The 26,757-nt window shown below is 34.7% G+C and overlaps 1 protein-coding gene across 4 annotated transcripts in view; it reads right to left on the minus strand.

Moving 5' to 3' along the window:
* Nucleotides 1-8,990: 8,990 nt before the first annotated feature.
* LOC108034376 (uncharacterized) overlaps nt 8,991-26,757 on the minus strand; it is a 65,839-nt gene continuing 48,072 nt past the window's right edge. For 2 of the 4 annotated variants that reach the window (XM_044094633.2, XM_050889721.1), the window contains 2 exons: nt 13,949-14,179; nt 12,462-13,149 (listed from right to left, as the gene is read on the minus strand). In XM_044094633.2, coding sequence (XP_043950568.1) covers nt 13,001-13,149; nt 13,949-14,179 — 380 coding nt within the window. In that variant the 3' untranslated portion in view covers nt 12,462-13,000. Of the gene's footprint in view, nt 9,748-10,016; nt 10,213-12,461; nt 13,150-13,948; nt 14,180-26,757 lie in introns of those variants that run through there. The other 2 variants (XM_044094634.2, XM_044094636.2) reach the window with 2 other exon arrangements.

Below are 26,757 nucleotides of genomic sequence, written 5' to 3' on the forward strand. Positions count from 1 at the left end.
TTTAAATAAATCAAAAGCCACTAAAAGATAATTTTATATATAAATTTTTATTTATCAGAATATTTGTCCAAGACGTAGAAAACGCTGAAGACAGATCGCTTATAATAACGAAACGCAGAAACGCATTGTAAACCACACAGAGGGCTTGATGAAAATCATAAACAAATTAACCGGCTATTTTATTGGCCTAAATTATATATATATAAAGTTATATAAAGTTTGCATATTGATATTTATTACGCCCAAAATCTTATATTCATCACTTGTATAGATTCATATTCTAAATTTTTAGTCGTAAAAGAAATCCAAAATAAATTAAATATAGAAAACAAAGTTTCAGAGATTCGGCAACATTCAACGACCGTATGATATATTTATATCCCTGCAGAGGGTATATTGATTTCTGTCAGAAGTTTGCAACATTGTGAAGGAGACATTTCCGACCCCATAAAGTACATATATTCTTGATCAGCGTCACAAGACGAGTCGATCTAGCCATGTCCGTCTGTCCGTCCGTCTGTCCGTCCGTTTCTACGCAAACTAGTCTCTCAGTTTCAAAGCTTTCGAGCTGAAACATTCCCAATAGTCTTCTTTCTATTGCAGGTGGTATATAAGTCGGAACCAGCCGGATCGGACAACTATATCTTATAGCTCCCATAGGAACTATCGGGGAAAAAATTAAAAAATATATATATCTTCGGAGTTTTTTAACATATAACCTTCTAAGCTTGGAAATAACATTTTTTAATTAGTTCTGAATTTCGAATTAAATTTTATAAAATCGGACGACTATATCATATAGCTCCCATTGGAACTATCGGAAAATTAGTGGTAAAATAATATTGAAAAGTTATATCTTCGGTGTTTTTTTTACATATAACCTCCTACCCTTGGAAATAACATTTTTTATTTGGTTTTGAATTTTCAATTAAATTTTATTAAAATCGGAAGACTATATCATATAGCTCCCATAGGAACGATTGGAAAATTAATCGGAAAACATGAAATAAAAATTATATCCTTGGTGTTTTTTAACATATAACTTTATAAGCTTGAAAATAACATTTTTAAATAGTTATGAATTTTGAATTAAATTTTATTAAAATCGGATGACTATATCATATAGCTGTCATAGGAACGATCGGATAATAGGTGGGAAATATATGAAACGAATTATAGCTTTGGGGCTTTTTGACATATTATCCTTTAATATTGGGAATATACATTTTTTTTTTTTAAAATTTCGAATTCAATTTAATAACATTATTGATTATTTTTTATAACTGCAAGGATATACAAACTTCGGTTTGCCGAAGTTAACTTCCTTTCTTGTTTTTAATAAAATCAAACACGATAAAATTTTTCAATTGTTAAAGCAAGCACAGATTAAAATGTTACATCTTCATAATAAAGACAGAAAAGAAAAGGACTATTCAGATGAATTAATTTACGAAAAGAAACACGGGGAAAGAAATAAGTTTAACTCTAGATATAAAAAACAGGTAGTTAAGGAAAATCGTCCTAATAAAGTTATTATTAATAACAGAAACATCACGATTCATAAACAAATTTACCTTCCTTGAATTCCAGATAATGAATTCAATGAACTCATTATTGCTGGTAGCTTCAACCAAATCCGAATTTATGGATTACACAAACCATGACTTCTTTCTTTACAAAGATACCAAAGAAGTCCTCATTTATGAATCATACGCGGATTTATTTCATATAACTAATTTAAGTTTTTATAAAGATATTATTACTCTTGAAACAGAATTTTTAAACAGTCATAACGTTCAGTATTAAAAATGGGAAATAACCAACGATTTAAAAATTGTAAAAATGCTTATTTCTCAAATTTTACCCACTAGGTCAAAAAGATGCATTAATAAATAACGCACAATCTGGAAATGGATAGCAAGAACGTTATTAGTTCCAAAACATTTAAAGAAATAAAAACTCTATCTGACAACTTTGAAATCGCCTTTAAAGATCAAGAAATTCTACTCAAAAATATCGCCTTCGTTTGCTGACTTACGATCTTATCAATTGAATGGACACAATTACATTAGCGAAAATAGATGTTTTCAACACAAAAATTCTAAACAATGATGACATACAGAAAATTTTTTAACATGAACAAAAACCTGTTTTATTACTGATTTATAAGATATATTTTAATTTAAAGTCGGTTTGCACCAAGATCTTATTATTATAAATATTAACTACCCAATAAGTATTGATCGTTGTAAAGTTTACAACTCAAGATTCATTTCGCACAGTGCTAGAAAATTGTTAATCAATAATCATGTCGCAAAATGTAAAAGTAAGTTTTATGTAATGTCTAATTTTAAGACGGAATTATTTAACAACTACCAAATTACTAAATGCAGAAAAATGTAGATGTAATCAAAGATGGAGCCATTTTTATAAACGAAGATAATACAGTTAATGACACTCATTTAGATGTGTCATATTTAATAGCCTTTAATGCCATCACTAAAATTAATAATAAATACTACACAATATACTGACTTCTTAATTTCCGAATATATTATATCAAATGATTCGGAACTCTCATTCGATAATATTAACATATTGAATCCTTTTATTAAAATTAAACAAACTCAAATGCCAATTACATTATTATTGATCATAATCGCATTGTTATATTAAATTACCAAGCTTTTAATTAAATACAAAAAATTTTTAATATTCAAACCACGGCAAATTCACATTGAAATACACCAGAAACTAGTATCCCCGCCAATGAAAATACTGTATAGGAAATATCATTGTCGAATTGACTAATCAGCTACATTCACTATACCCATCAGTTCCAATGAATCAGGACGATCCAATTTAGAATGCGGGAGTTATAAGACACATTACTTAGGAGCCCTTGCCCAATCTATGAACAACTTTGAGCCAAGAGCTTTTTTCCATTCTTTAAACAAAGCCTCCAATCGATTCCCACCCAGATCAGTTTCACACTTTCCGCTTCAAATGGATTCTGTAAACTTCCAAGACGATGTTGTAAACACCAGAGCTCCAAAAAGGGAGCCCCAAGTCCGCTAACGTAAACATCGATTTCCGCAGAATTTTAAATCTTCAAAATTTCAAATTTAATTGACAAATTTCATAATTCTATTTTTCGAATCTCTTGGATGATTCTCTTAATCAGATTTTTGAGATAAATCTCTTAAGCCGAGGTTTGATTATAAATTACTGAACAAAACTGTCGACAACTTGAATATCGCGAGCAGTGAAAATTATGTTCGGTACTTATAACAATTGTGTAAACTAATAAAAAAGAATTAAAAATAAAAAATATATTATTTTATAAAAATTCACTAAGCAATACTTTAAATTGCATGTGTTGTGCACATATTGCGGTCATGTTTGGCTAGATCGTGCTCGAATCCCTTTTATGATATTTTTATGACCCAGTTGTAGAAAGTTGTTCTGGGGCAGAAACAAAAAAAGGGGTTTTGTAAATATTCGACATCTCAAGGTTCTTTTGATTTCTAAATTAGTCTTAAATGTGAACCTTCAGACACTTTGGGTATGAGGCCTTTCTCACGTGCATAGCAACACCTGTGATAATTTAAGGTATTAATAAAAAGTTATAGGAGAAATCATGAATGTATAGATTGAACTCGTAAAGACTTAATGTGGCGCGGATTTAGTTTTAACGGAAAATATCAGTTAATAGATATGTATAAGAAATTAATAAATAAATAAAATAATAAAGTGCATAGAGCAAAAATATGAGTCCAAGTTATGTCATTTCTGCCAATGAAAAATAAATATTACAAACATACTGTAATTGACTTAAAAAAATTTTTGCAAGTAAATACCGTAAGGGAGACCACATTCGTATTAGTAAATATAAACATGTCTATTTAACTAAAATCTTTAATATTAGAAAGGTGATCATTACAATACATAGCCTGAAACATTCTTACTCAAAAATTTAGATTGTAACCCGATTCAAGGTGCAAAAAAAGTTATAAGGCGATAAGAAAATAAAGTTTTAGTTAAGTGGATGGTTCATTATTGTTCATTAATTAAGCGGGGTAGCAATGGACAGAAAAGAAAAAGGTGTACGATGTTGTACCGGTCGCTGAAGCTCGTGTTCTTTTCCTTTCTCAAGTTCTGTGAAGTTGTCTTGACCGTCGTTTTCAGCTGGCAGTGCTTTCAGTTGTGTGGATGAACCAAGTAACGTGATAATGCCCGTCGCCCTACAATGCGAAATCATGATACATGTGTTGCTTAGGATTTTGGATCTAAAATTCCTTTATACTCGTAGCGGCCAAGGCAAAGAGAAAGAGAAATGAATTACAGATGCAATTGATTATCAAGGGAGCAACCAGCTGGTTCATGTCAGCATGAGATCGGGAGGCGACAAAGCTTGGAGATGAAGGGCTTTTGGCTGCCTGATTTGGTTTTCAATGTTATAGCTCGAACGAGTGTTTGCACTTGTTAATAACTTATTGGCGCCAACGAAATCGTTCCGTTGTCGCCATACATGTGTTGAACTGGTCCTCTGCGACCAGTACAACGAGAAAATGATAGTAGAAAGTGTACCGATAGCCAAACAGACGAAAATAGCGATGTATCCCTTGTAGGTTCTTGTCCCACGGTGGCAATTAATGGGCAACTCGATGGGTTGACCCTATGTACCGACAGGGGACTCATCAATTAACTTCCGATGCGAGTTGACACGTGGAATGCATGCATTGAAGGATTGTTCGGACTGCTTGTCTTTCCATTTGACATCCAAAACTTGTACCTCGTGTGGGCCAGAGTAAGATGACCGCCCCCGTGCAAGGCAGCTTGATGTGAGTTTCAAATTACAAGCTCTGTAAAGAAAATTTCGCTGCGGTAAGATCGAAAGAGAGGTTGGAATATTTGAGTCAACCGCGAACGCGATTCCATAGAATGCTCTCAGGAGGCAGATGATTTTCTGCAAGGATTGCATTAATGTCGGAATGAAAGGTTTCGGAATGTACTATTTTTACGATGCAGCGAAGTGCAATGTCCACTTCCTCCGGCGATAGCTAATTATAAGATCTGGTTTTCTTTGATTCAACGAGTTTTTTGTAAGTCCAAGGCTGATCAATGATATTAATGTCTACCTTAGTGGGGTGCGAATGAACCCGTAGGAACTGCGGCCACTTACTGGAGTGTTGACTCATCAATGTTGGCCGGTAGTATAGTAATCTCGTAACTTCTTCTGCTAGATTATCCGCCGTAGGAACATGTTTCCATTGGTTTGGCCAAAAATTGAGGCAACTCGATTGGCGACGAACTTTTTCCATCTAGTGATATCTCCTTTGATTCAATGGTAAGTAGTGCGTCTGTGCAATATGTCACGAAGATTTGAGCATTTTTCCAACGATTGTTTCAGTGGAAAACTATAGTGGCGTGTTTCCGGCACGCCACGGATATTTGAGCGTTTTTCCAACGATTTGTTATTTACTACACTCTTAATTAGCATAGTTGCCAGTACAGCGCCGCAAAATTCGGATCTCGGGATCGTGAGAGGTTTCGTTGGAGAAGTTTCGGAATTTTCAGTGAGGAAAGTTGTGAAAAACTGCGGCTGCGTAGGCATGAGTGGACCCATCGCAGAAAGCGTGCAACTGGACTCCAGATTGACACAAAACATTTTTCATTTGTTAGCGAACTGGGCACTGGGCCGATACCGATGCTCAAAAAAAATTTCGCTTTAAGTTAAACCCGTGAGAATGCTCGCTTGCCATTTGTAGATGAAGAAGTCTTGGTTAGGTAATGTTTTGGCTGTATCAAAGCTGTCTCAGCTTCGTGAAGTTTGATTGCATCTTTTTCATGAAAAAATGCGGTCTAAGAGCTCTATGTCGTTGTTAGACCATTTTCGCAATTCCATATTTCCGGATTTAGGGTGTCCTGGATATGAAAGGTCTAGTTTTGTGCTGCTGAGATAGTGTGATCACCAGAAAGAATATAGTCGATGTAGATTTCGTGCTTTAAGACCTTATCCGCCAGTCTATAATTTTCGCATTGAGGTAAAATATATACAAATTAGTTAGTTGCTTAAAAGAGACAAAACTTAATAAACGAATTTACATTTGCAATGTACATATATTGTCCATTTCCAAAGTCTTTCTTCCACCAAAAAAATATTGATATTAAGATGTGATTGACACAAAACATTTTTCATTTGTTAGCGAACTGGCCACTGGGCCGATACCGATGCTCAAAAAAAATTTCGCTTTAAGTTAAACCCGTGAGAATGCTCGCTTGCCATTTGTAGATGAAGAAGTCTTGGTTAGGTAATGTTTTGGCTGTATCAAAGCTGTCTCAGCTTCGTGAAGTTTGATTGCATCTTTTTCATGAAAAAATGCGGTCTAAGAGCTCTATGTTGTTGTTAGACCATTTTCGCAATTCCATATTTCCGGATTTAGGGTGTCCTGGATATGAAAGGTCTAGTTTTGTGCTGCTGAGATAGTGTGATCACCAGAAAGAATATAGTCGATGTAGATTTCGTGCTTTAAGACCTTATCCGCCAGTCTATAATTTTCGCATTGAGGTAAAATATATACAAATTAGTTAGTTGCTTAAAAGAGACAAAACTTAATAAACGAATTTACATTTGCAATGTACATATATTGTCCATTTCCAAAGTCTTTCTTCCACCAAAAACATATTGATATTAAGATGTTTTTCACTTCCGATTGAAAAAGTAGTCCAATTATTTCCTTTGTACCTTCCTTATGGCAATATTATAAGCTGGAATTTTATAAAAGGCAGAAATCAAGGCACATTTTAAACAATAGTGGTAATTTTCGTTGCATTCATTGACTATCGCTTTTTTCGTTATTAGGAAACGAGGTAGTGGTATGTCATATGAACCAGACATCGGTGTAAAATGATTTACATTTATTTCAAAGCGTATAAATTTGATAACTTTTATATAAGGCTCTTTTTGTTTACGTAAGCGGACTTCGGGGCTCGCTCTGGAGATCTTTTTGTTTACGTTAGCAAAGCTTAGTTCGATGCGAACTGAGGGAAACTGATCTGGGTGAAAATAATTCGGAGGCGTAGTTGACAGAATTAGCTGACCACAGATTTTTCTGCGGTCTGACAAATTTATTTGAAAATTAGCTCTTGGCTCAAAGTTTTTTATAAATTGGGTAAGAGCCCCTTAATAATGTGTCATATTACTTAATTGATAATATTAAAGATGAGAGGTGCATATTTATGATTTTGTAAATTGGAAAACAATGTAGGCTATTCTAGCAGGTTACATCGACTATTTATTGGTAAGAAGGAATGAGAAGTATTGATAACCAATAGCACAGCACACAATTCTAGCCGGTTACATCAACTATGAGATGCGAAGTATTGAATTTGAAACATATTTGGTGGAACCATATCATTTTTTAAACACACCGACATACTTAGGATAATAATAGAGAAAAGTTAAAAAAAAAAATGTCGACTTCGGGAATTGAGATATCAGACGCTTTCGCTTGACCGGTCTCTTACTATTTTTAGCTATTTACCAACAAAAATTAATAGATAATTAACCTTTTTATGCTTATATCTATTTATATAGAAAACTCATTAAGGATTTCAGCTTTGCTTACAACCTGCAAAATTGACACACCCTATTAAACATATAAGTACTAATCTCTAAATTTTTAATTAAAAACAAGATAAAATTTAAGGTATTGAAATACTATTTATTAAAAAACATAAAATATAAATTATTATAAAATGACTTAAAAATAAAAGAAAATAAACATTTGTAAAGTTGGGCGTACCAAGCGTTCAGTAGAACCCACTTCAAATGAGAAATGCTGATAGCATAATTATATTTAATGTCAACGGTTGACTCGACGAGCATTTGACTTACCGTGGGTCTCTACTCGTACTCTAGGTTATTCTATTAAGCTATCTCAATATCCCCAGCACAGTTCTCATAGTTTGATATCATAGTAAGTCTCGTTGAGTTGTGTTTACTTCGGTTTTAAAATTATAATTTATTTTTTTAAAACACCCATTTTTTTTGACAAGGTATATGTGGATGGCAGTTTAATTTTTAATTGTAATTAATTTTAACTGAAAAATTGTACAAAAAAAAATGTTAATTTTTAAAAATATTGAGTGTTTTTGGCGTATTTTTTATTTAATATATTTTATTTAAATGTTGCCATTTTGGCATTTTAAGGTTAGCATTCTACAACCTACATACGTCTAGCCCATTTATTATATTTTACTACATTATCTCGTCTTCGAACTTTTATGTATGTTGTCCAAGTGACAAAAAATTCCGAGCTAGAAATGGCTCTCCGTCAATATGGGGGGCATGTGGTTCCCGCATCGTGGGAAATTTGGTGGTACAGGAGGAAGATCATTAGGAGTACCTATTTGAAACACCAAATTCATGCCTATAACAATATGGTATTGAAAATGACAATGAAACAACCAAAATCCAGGATTATCTGCGCGAAAGCGTAAAATAGCATATCCATTGTTTGGTACAGCAACGGTATCCTTTAGAGAAGGGTTCAGATATTGCCTTTTAAGCAACCCGCGTTTGTCAAGGTCCAGGGCATGTTTTAAGTTCATTGGTTTGATGTGTATTTCCGGGGAGCGTCCAAGCCCTAGTACGTAAAAGGATGTACCGTGCAAATGAAATGGGTGGCTTATATTAATCTGTTGAACTTCATCCACAAGCACGACCTCGACTATTGCGTTTAGAGGTATGTCGATTTTATGTGTACACTGACAGTTTTCGCCACAATCTACTGGTCGTTTGTCTCCATTACAGTAGTATTCTTGAGGTATATCATTATACTGCGACAGCATCGGAGAAGGTGGAGAAATGTATGAAACCTCATCAATAAGTGATATGAGATGATCAGCGTCTGAAGCGACTATAAATTTAAAATTGATTTTGTAATTACAATACATATATTTAAAAAGTTTTATTGCTAATAAGCTTATGTTTGCAAAAACATTTTATTGTGCAGGAGCTAAATGGTAACAAAATAAAGTACTTTTTACATACATTTTTTAATTAGAAACACGTTTATCTAAACAACAGTAATAAAAAAGATACATTTAAATATTGCACTAGGGTTTACTTAACATCTAAGACAAAGGACTAGTACCAAGTAACTGGAGGCACATGGTCTCCACATCTTGGAAATCTTGGAGGAACTGGTGGAAGGTCAGTTGATGTTCCGACATGAAATATGAGATTCATTCCTATGATGATATGAAAAAGGAAGTGGCAATGAAAAAGCCAATAGCCAGGATTGTCTGCACGAAACCGCATAACAACATATCCATTGTTGGGTACGGCTATTGTGTCTTTAAGAGGTGGCTTTAAAAAATCTCGCTCGAGCATGCCCATTTGGTCCAACTCCAGAGCATGCTTGAGGTTAATTTTTTTGATTGACTTTACAGGCGAACGTCCTATTCCTACCACATAGAAGGCGGTACCATGCAAATGAAATGGATGACTGAGATTAACTTGCTGCACCTCATCGACCAAAACAACTTCAACAATAGCTCCAAGTGGTATGTCCACCATGTGTGTACATTCACAGTTTGGCCCACAGTTTTTCGGCCTTTTGTCACCGTTGCAGAAGTATTCGGGCGGAATATCGTCGATTTGTGAAAGGGGAGGTGCCGGTGGTGATATGTATGATATTTCATCGACCAGAGATGTCAGATGATCCCCACCAGGCACAACTATAAGTAAAGGAAAGGGTTAATGATGTCGTTTTGTGGTTAATACCCAATTCGAAATTAAATAATATTTATTGCATTTATAAGTCAATGTCTTACAAACTGAACTTTTCAAAAAAAAAAAAATAATTTATTAGAACTGCAAATTTTTATATTAACCTACTTATTACCAAATTGTGAAAAAATATTTAGATAAAAGTACGTTCAGTTTGTAAGAAAACAAAATATGTGTTATTATAATGAAAAACTGTTAAATTTTTAAGTACACGTACCCAAAAATCGGTTGTATGTATTCGGTATAAAAAGAGTTTTTGGTTCATACACATAAAATCTGAAAGGCAAAAATATTTTAACATCTGGGCGTTCTACCAAAACGCCCTTGTCGACTTTTTTTGCATTCTTTAAATTCGAAACGCAAACTGCATCTGGACGTTTACGATCACATTTGGCATCCAAAGGGTTTAGAATCTGTGAAAATAACACAAAAAAGCTTTTAAATTAGAAAAAAACATCTGTGCATAGTTGTCACTTTCTTAAAAAAAAACTGGTAGTGGAGCAAAAAACGTTTTGTACAATTACTTAAAAAATGCTGAATTATAATTATTTACATATTTAATTTATTTTTTATTTTTTAAATAACACATAAATAAAGTAATTGTTGTTGGTGCCGTTTTGTCTAAGACCTAACAATGGGCAACAACTTTAAAATTTAAAAAAAAAGTTTAATCCTTCTATATATTTATAAATCAGATAAAAATTTGAGGACCTTTTTTTAAATAACTAATAGATGGCTCTGGTAACAACAACTTTTGTTTTGGCTGACGCTGCACAATTTTATGTCAAAAGTATAAAACACATGGTTAAGCATAAAAAATAGCAAGTTTTTAAAAAAAAAATTATAGAAGTTTTTCTTTAATTTTTAACTGTTTGGTATGGAGATTTAAAAATTGTATCCGTTTTATACCCGTTACTCGTAGGGTGAAGGTATGTAACAGGAAGCGTTTCCGACCCTACGAGTATATGTTCTTGATCAAAATCACTAGACGAGTCGTTTGGACTGTCCGTATGAACGCTGAAACTATACGAACTACAATTTTGGAATTTGGCAAGCTTATTCTTGGGCTTCCTGCGCAGTCTTTGTTTGTTTCAGCAGGGTGCCACGCAAGCAAACGGCTAGAAGCAAAAGGTTGACTAAAATTTATTCTCCTACGTATTTCCCTATCAAAAACCATTAAAAATATAACGCCTACTCAACTGCCCACAAGCTTAAAAAAAATCGTAAATATAAACGCTGATATATCAGACATATGGACAGGGCTAGATCGACTCGGTTAAAGACCTTTATTAACAATGTTCTAACCCAGTTTGAAAAAATTAAAAACGAATGCCCCGTCAACTACGCACTAATCTACCCCCCATGTTGCCACAGGCGTCCGCTGCACAAAAAGCTGTCTCTGATTATGTCTGACCAAATTGCTCGGTAACCACTGCAACTCATATGTTTTGTTCTTTGAAACAAATACATTGTTAATTGTTAAAGCAAATTCACGTTTTTGTTAAAATTTCAAAACGTCGATCAGTGGCTCAAAAATAATATGTGTTCGAAGTAACATTAAAACAAAAAACAACTTATTGTCAGTTGACCACATTTAAAAATAAAATGTCATGGTATACTTATTGACACGCCGCCTATCGGATGGCGAAACCAGCTAAGGGTATTACTGATAAGCATTATCATTTATACCTATTAATTCATTTATTAAACAACATTTTTTTTTCTGTGACTTTTGGCATGTAGTTAGGTATGTACCAATAATACTTCCACTGAAAATATAATAAAAATGTCATTAATGCAGACGCAAGTGATTCTGATCAAGAATATAACAACTATTTATATCCCTTCCATATTATTACAATGTATGTATGTATGAAAATGCATAAATAAATTTTATCGTTTTCAGATTAAAAAATATTGAGTTTTTTACACAATGCAGCCAATGATACATTTTGTTTTTTTGCTGAAAGTTTAAATTTTATTAAAACTTTTGCTTTTCAATATTCAATAAAAACAAAAGTAGTATTATAAGGCTTAAAACATTTAAAATAAAATCGTTTTATATATCGAGTGTATTAAAAATAAACCAATTTCTACGCAAACCAGTCTCTCAGTTTTAAAGCTATCAAGCTGAAACTTTCTTTCTATTGCAGGTAGTATATAAGTCGCAACCAGCCGGATCGGACAACTATATCTTATAGCTCCCATAAGAACTATCGTGGAAAAAATTAAAAAAAAAATATAATCTTCGGAGTTTTTTAACATATCGGAAAACATGAAATAAAAATTATATCTTTGGTGTTTTTTAACATATAACTTTATAAGCTTGAAAATACAATTTTTAAATAGTTCTGAAATTTATTAAAATCGGACGACTTATTATATAGCTGTCATAGGAACGATCGGATAATTGGTGGGAAATAATATGAAACTAATTATAGCTTTGGGGATTTTTGAGATATCATCCCTTAATATTGGGAATATAAATTTTTATATTTTTTAGATTTCAAATTCAATTTAATAAAATAATTGATTATTTTTCATAACTGCAATGGTATACAAACTTCGGCTTTCCGAAGTTAACTTCCTTTTTTGTTTTTAAATGAAATTAAAGTTTATGTATTTTTCACTTAAATTTCTTTTACAAGAGAATATAAACATATTTATAAAATGTAAACCTTTTATTAAAAAATATCATTATTAATTATACATCTTTTATTTTGAACACAATACATGAAAGTATTTTAAAAACGGGTAAGCTACTATATAATGTTTAAAATATACTACAATTCATTTACAGAAAGGAAAACAAAAGGATGAGAATGGTCGCTTGCAGGCATTTTAAACATAACATAAAATTAAATAATTGTATTGCATTTTTAGTACCTACAAATACACACATGATTTTACCTATATACATTTGTCAATAAGCTTCTGGGTTAATAGTAAATATTCATTGGAATAATATTTCAATAATATGTTGACATTGGCAATGTTTTGATTAGTGGATAGAAAAGCTATGCTACGTGGTATTTCAATAAGAGTATATACAATTTTGTTAAACATAGTGTGATAGGGAAACTTTTTACAATCTGTTCAATCAGTATGTAGGTCTTTCCTTGCTTCTATAAAATTGTGTTGCTCGATTTTAAATGCTTTGCCACGTGTATTTGTTTAAGGTTTAGTCGTCACGATTTAGTCTTAGTTTATTGGAATAGGTGGAGTGTGGTCCCCACATGTTGGAAAACCTGGAGGCACCGGTGGCAGATCAGCGTTACTGCCGACCTGCAAAATCAAGTTCATACCAATGACAATGTGGAACAGAAAATGACAGTGGAAGAGCCAGAAGCCTAGAAAAGAAAGTTTGATGTTAATGTATATAGAATAAATGGGTAATTCTCGAAAAAACCAGCAACCTAAAAACAACTTTTTTTTTCAAGTTTTCCAAGATTGTTTAATATATGGAATATAATAAAAATATAATAAAATAATAATTAAATAAAAACAACGAATAACACTTTTATCAAATGCCTCGACTATCCGACACCAGTAACTCAGCTCAATCAGCAATTATAAGTTGCATGGCGCCACCTAACGGACATTTCCTTATTCGATCATTTCTTTTTAACGTGACCAACTTATTATTATTTTATTTGTTATTTATTTTTGTTTTTTTTTGCAATACCTTTCGATGGATGTATCACTTGTATTTTTATTTGTTCGTGTATATATAGTAGACGTCTCACAGTGACAAAAGATCACATTAACAGACGGACAAGGATAGATGGACCCCGCCAGTGATCCTGAACAAGAACATTCATATAAACTTAATAATATCCTACTTGTATACGTGTCCTACTCGTAGAGTAAAAGTTATACCAAATTCGTCGGAAAGTAAGTAACAGTAAGTAACCGCCCAAAACTGTGCGGCCACAGTTTTTATGCTAGAAAAAAAATTTTGGCTGAATTTAATTTGTATCGATTGAGATAAAAAAAGAATTCTACGCCCACAAGCGACCAAAACGCCTAAATCTGTCGGCCGGCCACATTACAATATATTGAAACAGCTGGACAAACTGCGATATTAGGAATGAAATCGATCCATTTTAACATATTATGAACCAATTTTTTAGTTATATTTAAACTTACCAGGGTTGTCAGCTCTAAAACGTAGAACAACGTAACCGTTGTTCGGTACTGCAATTGTATCCTTTGTTGGTGGCAAATTATATTGTCTGTGTAAAAGTCCCCGGCGGTCTAGGTCCAATGCGTGCTTTAAATTTATCTTCTTCACTGATGAATCCGGGGATCGGCCAATACCAATGACACTAAATCCGTATCCATGCAAATGGAAAGGATGTGACAAGTTGGGCTGTTGAACTGGATAAAGTAAAACTATTTAAGAAGTGTTTCTAACATTTTAACTTATTTAAATAAATATTGAATACCTAGTATTGTGTCGTTCTTTTAGAAAACCTTGCAAAGGGGATAAAGATTTCAGTCATAAGTTTGCAACGTAGTCAAGGAGACGTTTCCGACCTTATAAAGTATATATATTCTTGATCAGCGTCACTAGACGAGTCGATCTAACCATGTCCGTCCGTCCGTCTGGCCGTCTGTCCGTCCGTTTCTACGCAAACTAGTCTCTCAGTGAAAGCTAGCGGGCTGAAACTTCCCAAAAGCCTTCTTTCTATTGCTGGTAGTACATAAGTCGGAACCAGCCGGATCGGAAAACTATATTTTATAGCTTCCATAGGAACTATCAAAGAAAAGAATTTTTAAAAAATTGTATCTTCGGTGTTTTTTTTAACATATAACCTTCTAAGCTTGGAAATTATATTTTTTAATTGGCTTTGAATTTTGATATAAATTTTATCAAAATCTGACAACTATATCATATAGCTGCCATAGAAACAATCGGAAAATTAATGGTAAAATAATATGAAGAAATTATATATTCGGTGTTTTTAACATATAACATCGTAAACTTGAAAATAACATTTTTTACTTAGTTCTGAAATTCGAACTAAATTTTATCAAAATCGGTCTACTATATCATATAGCTGCCATAGAAACGATCGGAAAATTAGTCGGAAAATATGAAAAATTATATCTTTAATGTTTTTTTCACATATAACCTTCTAAAAACGGTCTGAAAAAAGATAAAATATTTTTTTTTTACTATCACTGAAGTCAGCAACAATCCATAAAAAATTTACATGGTGTTTCTTATAACTTCAAGGGTATACAACTTCGGAAGTCAACTTACTTCCTTTCTTGTTTTAAGTGTAGTATTGGTAAATAACTAAATTACTGCATTAGGATTTGTCCAAAAAACATTTTTTTTTCTATAAATTTTTTAAATTGCAAGAATTGCTAGCATAGCTAGTACAAGGCGTCCTGACTCTTTTTGGTTGTATAAGGGTCATCAAATTGTTCTGAACAGTGGACATTATGTGGAAGTCAAATTTAAGTTTTGGGTCCAGAAGAACACGTACATAGTTAATTTAATACATACGGTAGAGTGGCATATTTTGAGGAGAGTAACTATTTAACGTTGAAGTTGCCCAGTTCAAATAACTTGAAGTCCGAGTTAATAGATTACATGAAAAGCCAAGCTGATCCAATTTGAATAAAAGAAGAGAGTGGTTGACAGAGTCGAAGGCCTTACAGTTTAAAGTTATTAGCCTTTTATTTAGAAATAAACAAAAGTTAAACAAGGTTTACAGAGAAATTATGTTAAGTAATCGTAAATATTACTTTAAAATAATATATTCATCGAAAATTAGCCTATGTCTGTATCTTTAGGAGTTCCGAAATTTCACCTTTTGATTATAACCTTTCCCTTATAACCTTCCCTTCAGGTTTCCCAAAAGTAATAAATTTAAAGGTTCGTATTATAAGATATCCAAGCCATGAAACTAGGCTGCTTATGGCTTTTATAAGCAATATTTTCAAAATTTTGCATTTGCCTTTGAGTTCGAGATCCGAACCTGGTTCCTCAGCTAAGTTAAACATATCAAAATTACAGTAAACATCAGCTTTCGTTCGAAGCCCAATCGATTGCGCCTTCAAACAGAAATTAAAGTTCTAAAGTTCAAAAAGAAAAACTCCTGGTTGATGTTAATTGGATCAGATTAAGGAATGATGAAGTCAGTCCTACTTTGTCCAAAACCGCTATCGGTTCACAAGTATAAAAAGTGTCTTGTATTAATTGTGTATTAAGAATTAAGGTTTAACAACCGAGTTTAAAAATAACATTATTTTAATATCATCTTCAAATCACGAATTTAATTGGCGAGTAACGTGGGGCTCGGCATAAAAAAGTTCCTAAAATTGTTTAATGAGAAATAAGTTAAATATAAACGGAAATTGCGTGGCCAACAACTCAACTATTTTAGTGGAAAAATAAAAAAATCTATCAAACAACACAACGAGGTGGCAGTGACCGTTAACAACAATTAAATGGAAATTTAAAGGTTAATGTTCGCAACCAAGGTTGCTCAGCATGGGTAAAAAATGCACAGCACCCAACACGACAGAGTCGTAGGTTGGCGACCTACGAGCAGCGTACACTGCTTACGCGAAACAGCAACCAAACGCTCAGTGCACTGCTTACACGAAACAACGACCAGCCACAACAAGCACAGACATCACCAGTCCGGCCATTGCTGACACAGCAGCAGGTGCTAACATTCAGCACCACTGACACAGTAATCAAAAAGAAATGATGAAACTGTCTACGGTCGGTCAACCGAAGTAGATAGTTGCCCTCAACTTGAACGACGTTCAAAGCAGATATCTTTTACACCAACGTTAGGTCAAATAGTATTTAAGCCCTAATCAACATAATAAAGGCATTTACAAACTCAAGCTCACACGTCTCATAATTACTACTAAACAGTAACCCGTCATCACCCACTTGCACGCAGGTCCGATCCCGCCAGAACTCCAGCTTGAGAACTCCTATAGTTATCCGTGCCTCGATGAGATCGTCCTACCATATATCCGATCCCTGTGCCAGCGACAAGGTGCTCACTACATTACATGACACTGTTAAAAACTCGATGAGTACCTTAAACAACTTGGAAATCTGTACAAAAACATGGGATCCAATCATAGATTTTCTAGGGCGTCGGAAACTTGACCAGTATACTCTAGCGGCACACGAAGATTCAGCCAACTCAACGACAAAGGTCCCATTGCTGGAAAGGTTTTTAGCCTTTTTGGAACGACGCTTCGGCGGGCTCGAAACCTTGGACGCTCAACCAACGTCGTATGTCTAGGCAGCAATGTCACGAGACAGCAGCAGTAAAAACAGTAAAACAGTAAAATCTTTAACACAGGTTCACACCACCTAGTTTCGTGCAACATGTTTCGACGAATGTATCCTGACAACCGCCATCAGGTTATAACAAGGATTGCTGGGTGTGCCAACTGACTGTCAACTTACCATAAGACAAGCAGCTGCTCATCCCCACTAGCCTGCCGGTTTTGTCATCATTGGCACCATTCCCCGTTTCACAAACATATCAACTGCACACGCAGTGACCGTCGCTACCCAAGGGCAACCATTGCAAGAGATGAATATACCAGCCATGAACCAAAAGGGACCAAAGGTCAACAAGGTGTCTTGAACGTCGCTCCAGCAGCACCCGAAAAAGTACGTGTTCCTTGCTACAGCCAAGCCAATTACTTGCTACAGCCAAGGCAGTACAAGGACATAACGCACAACGGGAACCCTGCCGTATACTAATAGATTCTGGGTCCCAACTGAATCTCATGTTTAGAACAATGGCCAACTAGCACATTCTACTACCAGAGCATCACTAAGTATAAGTGGAGTGGGAAAACAAGTGCATCACAAGCACATGTAGTGTTGTCGTTCCTGACGTCAAGTTTTCAAATGGAAATCGAAATCTGTATTTTACCAGATTTGATGGAAAACTAGCCATCTGAATCCATGGACAACAAACTAAACATCACTAGCAATGTTGTCTTTACAGATCTAGACTTTGGGTAACCAGGGGGCATAGATTTATTTTTGGGTGCTGAGACTTATGCACGATCGATAAATCCTCAAACTATCGACTTGGGGTCCAACCCTCCAAGAAACTTTTGGGTTGATTGTTTTCGGCGCAGTCAGGCAACAAACACCAGCAGCCATCGTAGGAAGCATCACAACAGAAGCAAGGGAAGACAAGCCTTCAAGCCCTGGAAAGGTTCTGGAATCTCGACACATTAATCACCGAAGTATCTGTAATGACAGTCCAAAAGAGATTTGAAGATTTGGTGAAGTTACCATTCTCAGAAAGTCCCAGAGTGTTGGGATCAACACTGGCCCAGGCTCAACGTAGGTTCGCCAGTCTAGAAGTTCGACTACAACGAAATCCTGCACTCCTAGAAGGATACGTGACCTTCATGGATGAATATGAACGATTGAATCACATGACGGATGTACCACTATCCGGCATACCAAGGAATCATTATTTTATTTCTCACCATTGTGTGCTAAAGCCAGACAGCTCCACCACAAATTTGAAAGTGGTCTTTGATGATTAAGCTCTTAGTTCAACAGGGAAAAGTTTAAACACCATCCTAAGGGTGAGCTGCTGTCATTTCTGTTACGATTCCGAACTCACCAGGAAATGGTGTTCAAACCATCCAGAATTACTAGAGAATATGACCAGGCCTTGGATCTCGATTTCAGAAAGTTTTTAAATAAAACCATAAAAACACTAGGAATAATCTGGAATCCTAAGGAGGATAAACTCCAAGGGTCCACTAGACCTACTCTGTCCCACTAGAATAGCCGTTAGTCTACAGAATTGGACAAGGAAGACATAACCCACTGGCATATCTTTCGAAACGATCTGACTATTGGCTACCATTGAGTTTCCCAGATGTCCACTGTCACATGAAAACCCAACATCAATCCAACTTCATATATTTTCTGATGCATCAGTCACATTCTCACCGGAAAAATAGTGATTAGCCTGCTGTGTGCAAAATCTCGCGTGACGCCCTTAGCAAAACAAACGCTGCACGAATTAACAGAACGAATCCAAAAGGATCTAAGAAGAAGGATTGAAAGTGTGCAATACTCGATTGCTCGATTAATGATTGGAGTACGGAAAGCAATCACCACAGATTATTTGACACCTTTATAGGATTAACATCTTAGATTTAACAGTTTTCGCAACAATTGCCTGCCAGACTCCCTGAAACAATCACGACCATAAACGACCAAACAACGAACACGGGCATCACAACGAAAAATGCAACACAAACAAGGAATAGCATTTTAGCCTACTATTGCTCAACTTCTGTGTGGCAGTTTCAGATCCATACCGTTCGTTAAACCTATTTCTGGACGACAACAAGGTTGTGCGAGTGGGACGACGGTTACAAAACTCCAATCTAAGTTTTGATGAAAAACATCCGATATTGCTTCCAGCTTCTCATGAAATAACATCGGCAGCTTAGGCAATGCGGCTTAGGCAATTATCTGTTGTCGAGAACGACCAAGGGTGCTAGGTCAGTTTATGAATTCATTAACATCACTTGAGTAGCTTACTGCGCAACATTTTTTGTGCACTATAAGGTTCGAGGAAAGAAACCCCACAAGGTCTATTTGGCGATTTTTTGCTGCTTCGTCAGCAAGGGACTACATTGGATGTGGTGTCGGACCTAACAACTCAAGCGTTCTTGGTAGCGCTGAAAAGATTTATCGGACGAAGAGGAGTCGCAAAAAGCATTTACTGCAACAACGCTAAAAATTTTGTAGGGGCGAGAATCGAGTTAAGTGAGCTAAAACAAACCTTTCATTCGGGTGAGGCTCGAGAAACAATAACGAAAACATGCTCACTACTAGGAACGGAGTTTCATTTTATACCAATAAGGTCACCTCATTTTCAGGGTCTGTAGATGGCGGCATTGACGTCAGCAAAACACTTATTAATAAGCACGATATCAACGGCAGATTTGACACATGAAGAATAAGAAACAGTTGTTATCGACATAGAGACAATATTAAACTCACGGCGTCTCACTCCCATCTCTTCCAGCTGTCCTAACTCCAGGACATTTCCTGATCGGAGGACCTCTGACTGAGTCATCCGATATTCATATCAAGGAAGTACGATCGGGGCAGGTAACAATAAGGAAACAGGCATGGTTAGGCAGGAGAAGATGGAGCCACGAATATTTACAAGAATTGCAAAATCGGTCAAAATGGACAAAGAATCAAAGGGCAGTGGCCGTAGGAGACCTAGTGGTAATCAAGAAAGATGGCTAATAGGAAGAGTGATAACGGTACACACCGGGAGGGACGGGGAAGTCAGAGTCTTCTTATGTGCCGACTCATAATGCTATTGGTCCTGGCCAACACCACCCATGATGTGCCAATTATGGCTGGCCCTCCAGTAAGGGTGGAATTAAATAATGGAATAGCGCTGACGTCAGCAGATGTATAATTATATCATTCTTTGACCTGCGGTTATTGGCGCAGACTTGTCGACATGTTGCTTGCGGAGCGAATCCTACCCAACAGTAATAAATTTACTCGAACAATAGGCAAGCGAGTTATATGATGGTCAATAACTGTTCGATCATCATCGGCAACGGAGAGGAGCTCTAAATCTGGTGGGAAATCTCGCCAACGGACTATTTGGGGTGCTGGACTCTTAGTATGCGCAAAAAAGTACAAGCAAAGGAGTTGTACGTTGCACATTTACTGCAAAAATTAGAAGTCAATCCTAGATAGTACAATAAATGTGATGAAAACCACCAAGGATGAAATGGAACGTAGGATTAGACACATGGAAGGACAAGTCACTAATCTAGAGAACAAAAATGGCAAGAGTACCGGTATTGTGCAATGTAAGGCAATCAACATTAGGGCCAGCACGCGAACAATTACAATAAACAATAGCGGCAATTCAGGCTGGACAAAATATGGAAAACACTAACCTATGTGTGCGGTGAAGAACAAGGAAAAATACAAGTCCGGAATAGTGGAATCTTCACAATTAAGGCTGTACACACATTAGAAAATTCCGAATAGAACAAAATATATATTTAATAAAAGAAAGAAAGGAACATAGTCATTACTTCTGACCCGAGTCACTAAACGAATCGTAATACACATCCGGCGGATCAGAAACAGGCACTGCACGACCACGCAGGGTAAACGGCTTTGAGGAAGAAGGATAACCCAGCCAGGTTCCACCGTCACAGGCCAATCGGGAGGATAACGCAGACCATCTATAACAGCTCCACACGAAGAACGAATCAAAACCGTAAGATGTCATATATAAAACCCAGGAGTAATAGCCAACAAAAACCAAGAATTGGAGATACGGGCAGAATTCATCGAACCGTCGATATCCAGAACATAACGAGTCCCATTGCAAAAGAAAGAATGCAACGGGCAATGACACGGCATTTATAGATGATATAAGAAAATGCAGCGAAAAAAAAACAGAGGGGAAAGCTCCCCAAGGGGGGAAAGTTTAGCAGGGGGAAAACTCAGCCACTTTAAGTACATATAGAATCGGAACCATTTAAAACCAGAATCTGAATCAAAGCAAAATAGAGCTGGTACTTCGGTGAAGCGCCACTTCAGCACTTCGAAAAACCAAAACGGACCCATCATCCAGCAAAAGGAGGGACTTAGGATAGAAACGGACGGCACGATGAGCTGGGTAACGCAAGTCACGCCAGATGAAGTCGGTCGGACTACGGATCCACAATTAATCTCCCCGACGAAGCAGCTTGTGACCATTAGGGTAAAGGCGTGACAATCCTTGAGGCAGACGAATAGCCTTCCTCTCGCATGCGAGCTGGAACACTAGATCGGTATACAGAACGAGCAACATATGGACAACTGGTGAAAAAATGAAAGCTAATTCCCGTTTTTATTGACGAAACCCGTCAATGGCCAGCTCGGGTATTGCTGACACAGCAGCAGATGCTAACACTCAGCACCACTGATACAGTCATCAAAAAGAAATGATGAAACTATATACGGTCGGTCAACCAAAGTACCTCAACTTGAACGACGTTCAAAGCAGATATCTTTTACACCAACGTCAAATAGTATTTAAACCCTAATCAACATAATAATGAAGGCATATTCAAACTCAAGCTCACACGTCTCATAATTACTACTAAACAGTAACACGTCATCACCCACTTGCACGCAGGTCCGATCCCGCCAGAACTCTAGCACCAGAACTCTTATAATTATCCGTGCCTCAACGCGATCGTTCTGCCATACATCCGATACTCATGCCAGCAACAAGGTGCTCACTACCCCCCCTTGTCCCGCGAAACGATTTAACCGGCGTCCACCCCCTTGTCCCAAAGAGACATTCAACAGTCGCCTACCTCTGGTTAGCCACAAACAGTGAATTTAAAATAATGGTGGACCAAAATCTAAAGCCAAAAAATACAAGAACACAAAATAAGTAAAACGACACACAAAACAAATAAATTAAATTAATAACAACGCAAAAAAATTATTTAAAACCAGTGACGCATGAAACTAAAAATATATCAACAAGCAAGAACTAACTAACAACAAAAAAACACAACACGCTAATTCAAGAAAAGCTGAAGAAGGAAAGAAGGGCATTCTCTCGCCATTAACCTTCGCTGAATCTAGGAAGAAAGATCAACCCACAATTTCACAGAAGGACCCCATCGGGACATTCTCCTGAGGAATTAGTTTACAATAATAACAAATTAAAGAGTATAATTTAAGATCAGGGAATTCGAAAAAAATAATATAAGATTTAAACATTGATAAAAAAAGATAGATTCGCGATTTAATAAAAAATATCAAAAAGCAATCTGGAAGATTTGATAAATAGCTTTGAATGAAATTTAACAATGGAAGCCGGAGGTTTATCACCAAATTTTTCTGCAGGTTAAAAATTCAGGTTTTAAAATTCAACCAATCGACCCAACTAAAAAATGCTATACAACACTTGAAGTGGTAATATCTTTAACAAAATCACCGGCTAACCAACACAACATGTAGGTTGGAGGGAAGCTGTAATGAGTCTTTCTAAAATTCAAAATGAAAAATATTTTATCGCCTTAATAATTTTACGAAATAAAGTTATGGGAGCTGCCGATGATGCTCTTACCAATCTTGGTCCCGTTTTAAACTTTCGAGCAATCTAATCAAGATTGAATTTTATATAGCGACAAACGACCAATACATATTCTCAACTCAGAACTAAGAATCCTCGACAGGGACGGATGACTGTTACTGAATACTATAATGAAGTAAAAAACAAGAACGGAAGGTAACTTCGGCAAGCCGAAGTTTGTATACCCTTGCAGTTATAAAAAATAATCAATAATTTTATTAAATTGAATTTGAAATTCTAAAAAATATAAAAATTTATATTCCCAATATATAAGATAATACCACCAATTATCCGATCGTTCCTATGACAGTTATATGATATAGTCCAATTTTAATAAAATGTAATTCGAAATTCAGAACTAATTTAAAAATGTTATTTTCAAGCTTACAAGGTTATAAGTTAAAAAACACAAAAGATATAATTTTTATTTCATGTTTTCCTACTAATTTTCCGATCGTTCCTATGGCAGCTATATGATATAGTTGTCCGATTTTGATAAAATTTAATTCGAAATTCAAAACCAAATAAAAAATGTTATTTTCAAGCGTAGGAGGTTATATGTTAAAAAACACCGAAGATATAATTTTTCAATATTATTTTAACACTAATTTTCCGATTAATCCTATGTGGGCTATATAATATAGTCGTCCGATTTTGATAAAAATGAATTCGAAATTGAGAATTAATTTAAAAATGTTATATCCAAGCTTAGAAAGGTATATGATAAAAAACACGAAAGATATAATTTTTTTTACGTTTTTCCCCCGATAGTTCCTATGGGAGCTATAAGATATAGTTGTCCGATCCAGCTGGATCCGACTTATAAACTACCTGCAATAAAAAGAAGACTTTTGGGAAAGTTTCAGCCCGATATCTTTAAAACTGAGAGACTAGTTTGCGAAGAAACGGACGGACAGACGGACGGACAGACTGACGGACATGGCTAGATCGACTCGTCTTGCGACGCTGATCAAGAATACATATGCTTTATGGGGTCCTTTACTGCGTTTCAAACTTCTGACTGAAATCATTATACCCTCTGCAAGGGTATAAAAATGACTTTACTAATAAACAAAACCATGATGACACACAAATTTGTAAACAAGTTTAAAGGATTTAAAAATTAAAACTAATATAATGAAACAACTTACGATTTGATGAAATACGACAGAATATTAATACTAATAAATGAAATGGAGTAATAACCAAAATTATAATTGGCCACAAAGGGACATTTTTGCCAAAACAACAATCAAAATAACAATTTAAAGCAAAAAGCCATCGAGCCAATGGATGTTGATCCATCGATTCAACTCCAAAATAAACCCAATAACAATCAGCAGTCGAATAATATTGGCAGGCAAATAATAATCGAGAACGATATAAAAGTAATCATATCAAAATAATAATCGTTTCAATTACAATCGCACAAATAAAAATAGAGAGCAAACTCAAGCTCAAAACAGACCACCAGATGGAAGAGTTAATCAGCTAGCTAATAAAATAACCTGATTAAATATTATCAATTAAGATCATATTTTAGACCAGACTTCTACAGAGGTATGCGTTATTCAAATAGGATAGACAGAAAAACTAAAAAGCAGTTAAAGATTTTAATAAATACAGGAACCACTGCTTGTTATATAAAAAGGGAATTTTCGAAAACAAAAATGAAATAAAAAAAAACTACAGTTCATGGGTATTATTATATTTATATTATTATATTTATTACTATTAATATTATAAATATATTTAAAACAAGACAATTATTTTTTTTATCCCAAAGGATTAGAATATGATCATCTAATTGAATTTAATTTATTAAAAAAAAAATTGGAGATATATTAAATATATGGAGATATATAAATATATATATAGATATTAAAAAATATTTTGATGATGAAAGTAGCGAAAACACAGATTCATTATTTGTGGAAGATAGTGAGAAAAGCTTGGAATTCGAAAATTCTGATATCGCCGGCGTACAAATATCCGTCTATAAAAATACAAATATCTTGGGAATTAAAAATCCTGAGTGTGCCGACGTAGAAATATCCGTCAATACAAATACAAATATCTTGGGAATTAAAAATCCTAAGAGTCCAAACAAAATAAAAACCTTACAAAATCAAATAAATAAAAATGGTTTGAAATGTTAAAATAGTTGAGTTATCCGACAAACAACAGATAATTATTATAGGTACTGATTAGTGGGACTAATAGAAAAACTAGTTCACTATTTTAAAAAAGAGCACTCAAAGACATGTAAGATATTTTTCAACAATAGATTAAGAATCAGGTTCTTATCAGATATTAATGAAAGAACCCTATGTGGAAAAACCGTAGTATGCGCACATATCGGGTACACACTATAAATTAGTAACATTCAATTATAAAAATATACAAGTTCAAAGGCCACCACCACATTTTCAAGTGCATTTATAATATGAAAACCCGGCAGACAACTGTCGCTATGTTGGCATGTTTCCCACATAGCTCGACATACTTAAATACGATTTAAATGTCGCGTTCACTGTATATCCCTTTTTGCCTAAATAGCGAATATTAATATATTCGCTTAAAAGTAATGGGCAAGAAGTAGTCTATAAGAATGTTTGAATTTTAACTGTCTATTCAACACCCCCTTAAGGCGGCTGTTTATTTAGTTGATTGAACAACATTGTATAGACTTAAAAAAAATTAAAAATATATTATTAAGGGCAAACATGAAAATCTCTTTAGACAAATCAATAAAAAAAAACGCAAAACCAGTTTTCTAGGTTTTATCTTATCTTATAACATCATCAAGACAGACTCAGAAAAAATTTACACCATTATTTAATATCCGGTTCCAAAAAATATTCGGGAACTAAGCAGCTTCCTAGGCCTTACGGACTATTATAGAAAATTTGTTTTAAACTACGCCTTTAGAGCCAAACCACAAATAATCTTGGGGTTCATAATCGCAAAATTTCAAAAATAATGTCAACAAAAATGTTAATTTAGCTTTTAACGACAAAAAGAAAATCTTATTGCTAAAATAGAATTAGTTCAACCGTGCAGGTGCATTATTACCTCAAGAAGGTAAACCAATTACTTTTATTTGAAAAACTTGACTGAAACGGTTTATGCAACTAATAAGAAGGAACTCTTAGCCATATGGGCCGTATGGGCTCTTAAAAATCTAAGAAACTACTTATACGGAGTAATTGGAACTAAAATTCAAACCTATTATAAAATATTATCTTTCGCAGTCTCTGTTAAAAATTCGAAAGTAAAAGCGCTGGTACTCCCTCATAGAAGGTTTCACTCCAAAAGTCATATATAGTCAGGTACAACTAATGTAGTTGCAGTCGCCCTATCAAAGATTTAGATCAACAACTTAACTGACAGTAACAAACCATTAAACCAGTTTAACCAACAATTGCTATTAGCAACGGGGAGGTATACCATACATGAGTCGATTAATACATTCGAAAATACCAGACATACTCGTAAACAGAATTCGATAGTCCCGAAAATTTGATATCATTCTTAAGGTAATATATTCCTTTTAATTTAACGGTAGGTATTCATTGTACTTTAGAGGACTTTTATAGTATTTAAAAACAACTTAAATATAACTTTATAAATACATTTTTGTATACAAGAATATTTGTCTAAATTGGTAGATTGTATTATTGGCCAAACATACTTACAAAATTAAAAAAAAAAATAAAAAATTTTAAAATTTGCAATGAAAACAATAATAACAGACACCCAATTAAAATACCAATTAAAAAATTATATCATGTGGGA

This window comes from Drosophila biarmipes, unplaced genomic scaffold (genome assembly GCF_025231255.1).
Source record: "Drosophila biarmipes strain raj3 unplaced genomic scaffold, RU_DBia_V1.1 ptg000005l, whole genome shotgun sequence".
NCBI lineage: Eukaryota > Metazoa > Arthropoda > Insecta > Diptera > Drosophilidae > Drosophila > Drosophila biarmipes.